This window comes from Microchirus variegatus, assembly GCF_963457635.1.
Source record: "Microchirus variegatus genome assembly, chromosome: 9".
NCBI lineage: Eukaryota > Metazoa > Chordata > Actinopteri > Pleuronectiformes > Soleidae > Microchirus > Microchirus variegatus.
In genome coordinates this window covers 29035725-29041863 of record NC_139810.1, presented here as the reverse complement: position 1 = coordinate 29041863, position 6139 = coordinate 29035725, and the positions used below count along the sequence as shown (strand labels likewise).

Sequence of the window (6139 nt, the reverse complement as noted above, 5' to 3'; positions counted from 1 at the left end):
TATTAAAAATAATACATAGTAAAAAATAGATAAATAATAACATAATAATACATAATTAAAAATAAATAAATAATAACAGAGTAATTATAATAATTAAATAATTAAATATAAATAAATAATAACAAAATTATAATAAATAATTATAAATAAATAAATAATAACAAAATAATAATACTAATAACAATAAAAACAAATAATAAATATATACATATAAAATAATACATTTTAAAAAATGATATTTTTTTAAAGAGTACCCAAGTAACTTTTACTTAAGCTAATTTTGTATTTTAACTTGAGTAGATTTTTATTTTTAGACCTGTAATTGTACTTGTACTTAAGTAAACTTTTATCTTACATTTCTGCTTGTACTCAAAAAAGATGAAAAGCATATTAAAAGGTTTATTCAAGGGCTACGAATGCAAAAATAAAGGTCGTGGTACGGTAGTATTACATTTCTGTCAATTTACTGCATCTTTAAAATCAGTTAAATACCTGCAGGGGATGTTTATATTCTAAGCTGCACTGACTCACCGACTCAACCAGACTGTCTGCGCTGCCTTTGTTCACGAAGCCCTGGTTGACCGGTGGCATCCTCATGCTGCTGTAGTTCCTGGCCTGATTTGGGTACCATCCAGGACGGCTTCCTGCAGGGAGGCTGGCAGAGCCGTCGCCCCACAGCGGCTGACTGGTGCCGCCGGCCTCGTCCACCAGGATCATAGGAGTGTAGATGAGCTTGCCCCTGCGCCCCGAGGGGGCAATTATCCCCGGGACGGGAGTGGTGCCAGCTGCTGCCGTGCGCGTCCAGGAGACGGACGACATGGAGGAGACGCTGCTGGGCCGAGAGTCCAGGCTGTGCTGCACCTGACACCAGACAGTGGTAAGAGCAGGAGGAGAGTGAGGGGAGACCGAGTGAAAGAGAAGAGTTAAGAGGTGGTGAGTTTTACCTGCAGACGGGATCTGGATGGTGACGAGCTCCTGCAGTAGTTCCCTGGGATGGGGACGTCGTCCACGCTGCTCTGAGGTCTCAAACACTGGAAGTTAAAGGTAGGTTTACGTCCTGAAACGATCAGGAAGACGGTGTTAGGAGGAAGTAGGTCAGGTTAGGACATCTTTTTACAGTACGAAGGTAACGGTATGTCCAGGAGAGGTTAATAAAATAAAAAATAAAATAAAAGTGAGGAGGACAAGGCATTACATTACACTGGTTTACAAAAAAATAGTGTAAAATGTCTCTGTCTTTTCAACTGAATTAGGACTATTTTGCACTGCTGAATCCAAAAATTCAATTTTATGCTAATTTCTGACTAAATTTATAAAATGTTTGTGAAATTAAACAACATTTAATACCATAATAAGCATGGTAAGCACGCTTTATGAAACTTGTGACTAGATTCCTGTGAGCAACAACGGCATATTCACGTATTCAGATGTAGCAGAATACGTCAGGCTTGTTTTTGCAAGATCTTCTCGTCGAAGCCATTTCATTCACTTGTAACATAAAAAAAAAACAATTAAGTCATAAGTTGGCACATTCAAAATCTTCAGAATTTGTGTTTTGTAAGAAATATAAAATAATTTTGCATCATATGACGTGAAAATACCCGTACATGTGAACAAAAATGTTAAAAAAAAAGCAAATATGTAGCTTTGTTCAAAAAGTTGACCTGATTGAGCAAAACCAATGTGATTTTTGGATTCAGCACATCAAAATAATCCTAAATCAGCTAGAAAAACCGTAAACAATAAATCCGGTGTTGACCAGTGTTTATCATTAGTTTGACACATCTACAAAAATCAAAGCTGCAAAGGCGTTACATATTTGAACCACTTAGTCCATAACTTGATAAATACTGTTTTCTTATAAATCATTATTATCTTATAATATTTTCATAAATATAATTTACTATATCTATCCATTCTTGTATTGTGGATCAGGGAGTAACCTCATCATCTAATCACTGGACAATCCCCAAAATCAGCGTCTCTGGACCCACACTGTAAATAATATAAAAATAATAAAACACTTCCACCTGAACTCTCTATGCAATATATTGAATACATCATTTGTGATTATTCCACATTATAATGATCAGATAGTCATCATATAAATCCCGTAATACAAACATCTTTTGCATTGTTTTTAGATATTTTCTGCCTGGTACAAAGCCATGTCCTTAAAACGCTTTGTAACACAAGCTTTCTTAAAGATCCAGTATGCAACATTTGGGATTGTTTACTGGCAGAGGTTGAATTTGTATGAGTGCATAACTGCTTTGAAATCATAATTCCTTTCTTTTTCTAACCTTAGAATACACCGTTTATACTGTATGTGCATTAATCGAGGGCCTTTCTTTACGGAGACTGCCATTTTGAAGGCCACCGTAGTTTCCTGACACGCTTGTGAAAGATAAGGTTACCAGTGAGGTCCTCTGTTTGTTAGAATCACCATTAGGTGTCACTACTTTTGACACACTGGACTTTTAAAATCAACTTTAAAATCAAGTAAATTAAGCTGTTGAAGGTTTTCTTTTTTCAGACACAGAACTTCCTCTTTCTCTTATTTAAAGGTGACATAGAGTGGTCCTGTTGCACATATATGTTAGTTATGGAGGTCTACTTACATACATTAACTTGTTTTTATGGTCAAAAACCTCCTAGTTGCTGTAAACGAGCCGATAGAAATCCTCTTTTCTGACGTTGTTTTTCTGCTGCGAGATTTCAGAGTGAACTTTCAACCCCCGGGAGACAGAGTCTTGTGATTGGCCAGTACTATCCAGCACATCCGTTCTCAGAAGCGCAGCGCCCCCCTCTGGAACGGTGGATGCACTGCTCCTCATTATCAAAACATTGTTTTAACAGTGTTTAAAAATAGCTTCTTCACGACTCCCCGCCTCAGTCCCTTTGACGACCTTTGACCCGGAGTCAGACCCAGAGTCAGAAGACACTGTCGCTAGTGAAACACCTCCACAACGGACGTTATTCTTCTTCTGCGGTTCAATGTACGCAACCGGATGTGCCCGGACTAGTGCCCGGAGCAGGACGATCGGTTGTTCAGGAGAACCGCTGCTTACGTAACTATTACGTGATTTTCAGAGATCTAGTTGAGCCCCGAGATTACAATAAAACATTAGCAATGGCTGAACTGTTTGTTTAGAACCGTCAGGGCTTCATAAACAAGGTAATGACGCAGATACACACCAAAAAAACAGCGTTAATAGGAACTTCCGGTCTAGTTCCGCTTTAACTTGCCGATGACCATGAAGTACAAGATGCAGGTTTCTCACCTCTGGGTACAGCAGGAAGGAGCCGCCTCCTGACAAACTGTGAGCCGTTGTTTTCATGATCACTGAAGTCGTTCCCAGCGTAACTTCTCACGCTGCTGCCGTTCACTGCACTTCCGTTACCGTTGGCGCTGACGACGCTGCCGTTGTAATCGCTGTAGCCTCCGTAGTCGTTCCCGTTGTATCCGTTTGTGGAATAAGGGGTGGGGCTCGTGGCGAGACTCCCTCCGTCGGCGTTGGTGTCACTGTAACCGTTGAAGTCGTTGACGTCGTAAGTGTCGTAAGGTATTTCCCCGATGCTGCTCGCTCTTTCCAAAGTCTGTCCGTTGTAGCCTGTCTCGGTTGGAACAGGAGAGACAGCTTCTGGATACACGTATCTGCAAAGGTCAAGATTCCAGCGTGAGCTTTTTGACACTTATATGTCACATAATTTAGTGCTTCCATTTCTGTGAGATTATTATTTAAAATAGAAAGAGCTACATGTTTTATAAATGAACCACAACTTCTGTTATTTCATAATTCTGATTAAATTCAGCTAATTTATGTGGTTACCCAAAATGAATCTCAATAAATCCAGCTAAATGGGTATGCGCCCCTGAGCCACTAGGGGGCCCCAAAGCTACATGTTCAGCCTCCTCTGAAGAGAATGAAAATGATCTCTTTATCTGTAGCTGTCTCATGTGTTTATTAAATCCCTTATATGCTTAAAAATACATGTAGGATAATAACATTTAATTTCATTTAATTTCATTTAATTTTTTTTGGCATAATAAGGTCATTGGATCTAATGGTCAAAAGGGTTCGAGTGTTACATGTAAAGTTCCTTTCTAACTCCAATATTAGTTTGTTTTTATTATTTGCATATTAAAAAGGATGCTGGCTCATTGTATATATTTATTTCCTGTTGAGATGAGTCCACTTTATTTATTTGAATATTATTTTGGTTTGTGAGAACTTGAGTTGTGTTCTTGCTTTTAAAACACTAAATTTTAAAGTTTTATCTCTTGAGGTACAGAGACAGGATTGCTGCTGGGCACCTATTGGACAACACCAGCTGTCAATCACGCTGGTGTCCACTCACATGTGCCGTGTGCTTTATCGTCTATTTTTCTCTATAAGAGGAAATAATTTACAAGATTGACATCATGTGCTATTGAGGAAGAGTAACTGAGACCATAAACCCATAAGGAAAATGTTAATAAATGTTATAAATCAAGTTAGAAGTAGACAAATTTTCCCATTGACTTCCATTCATCACAGGAGTCGCCCCCTGGTGGCTATTCAATATGTTCTTACTATACTTCCTGGTTGGCCACAACCAGCGAACTGGAAAATTATACAGGCGACAGCAAGAATGTAAACATGTGTGGGTGTTTTTCTCACTTTTGCTCTTGCGTCTTACCTGTCGACTGATGCCAGACTCGCGGCATCACCTTCGCCAATATACACCTGCTCAGCTGCTCCGTCTGGAGCTGCAGTCACAGGTTCTTCAGCTGTCAGCGTCTCTGGGGGAGGTGGTGGAGGCGGAGGAGGAGGAGGATGAGGAGGAGGAGTAGCTGGTACCTCACTGAGGGAGTCCACTCTGTTCACCCTGTAAACGAAGAAGAGGAAGCTCCTCATTATGACTTTTGACAAACTTAAAAGTCAATTTTTCCCATCGTGCAAAGAAGTGAGAAACACACCTGGTGGGTAGGGGCTTGGACCTGACAGGCTGCTCTATGACAACACCTGCAGCGTCCAGCTCTGATCCGGGTCTCTGGTGCTCCTGTCGACCCATGACCTGCTCCGTGATCACGCCCATGTTGAATTTTTTGGGCTGCGGCTCGACGATCACACTCGTCTGTTCCACCAGCATCTCGATGGGAGGCATCGGCGTGCTGGCGGGCGTGGTGGTCACCGAGGTTCCCGGCCCACTGTCGAAAACATCATCGCACGTGTCTGCGCCTTCCTCCTCGTCCAGGTCGGTGGCGAGTGCCAGACGCATCTCTGGAGCCAGGTCCTGCAGCGTCCGCAGCCCTTGCTGAGAAAACACATGCGTATAGCCCTCAGTGTTAAAGGAGCTATATGTAAGACTTGTAGTGTATTCAGACATAAAATGGTAAACAAAGGTAAGTACACAACCGTTCAGAAGTTTGGGCTCACTTAGAAATGTCCTTATTTTTTAAGGAAAGGCACTTTTTTTTCAATGAATATAACATTAAATGAATCATAAATACACTCTATACATTGTTAATGTGGTAAACGACTATTCTAGCTGCAAACTGCTTTAATGGAATATGTACATAGGTGTATAGAGGCCCATTTCCAGTGTTCTAATGGTACATTGTGTTTGCTAATCATGTTAGAAGACTATTGGATGATTAGAAAACCCTTGAAAACCCTTGTGCAATGATGTTAGTACAGCTGAAAACTTATTATTATTATTATTATTATTATTATTATTATTATTATTAATAATAATAATAATAATAATAATAATAATAATAAATAAATAATTTCTGTGTTTTTTTGGTCTGAAATCAGTCTTCAAAGTCACCTGGAGAGAAGCCATCTTGTCCTTCCTTTTGGATTTCCTCTCCCGCTCCTTTCTTTTGCGGAACTTTTTGAAATAGTCCTGGATTAAGAAACTGGCGTACACCTTCCCACATGTCACCTCATCGCCTGAGGTGAGAAAAGAGGAATAAAATGACATCGTTGCGGTCAGTGATGGAGGGAGAGGTAAAGGAGGAACTAAAAATTAATTCTCTTGATAATAACATTCAAATAAAACATGGAAATAATACACTTTTAAGCAGTGGTTCATTTCCTGTGTTGTCTCTTACCTCTTTCACATCAATAGATAACATTAGAAATATATT

The 6139-nt window shown here is 39.8% G+C and overlaps 1 protein-coding gene across 1 annotated transcript in view; it reads right to left on the bottom strand.

The window, feature by feature from the left end:
- Nucleotides 1–6139, bottom strand: part of cacna1fa (calcium channel, voltage-dependent, L type, alpha 1F subunit a) — a gene marked incomplete at both ends in the record, with an annotated part of 28953 nt that overhangs the window by 899 nt on the left and 21915 nt on the right. Inside the window, 5 exons of the mRNA XM_083895556.1 lie at nucleotides 532–861; nucleotides 945–1057; nucleotides 3285–3658; nucleotides 4964–5301; nucleotides 5818–5942. Of these exons, the coding sequence (XP_083751682.1) occupies nucleotides 532–861; nucleotides 945–1057; nucleotides 3285–3658; nucleotides 4964–5301; nucleotides 5818–5942 (1280 nt within the window). The remainder of the gene's footprint in view (nucleotides 1–531; nucleotides 862–944; nucleotides 1058–3284; nucleotides 3659–4963; nucleotides 5302–5817; nucleotides 5943–6139) is intronic.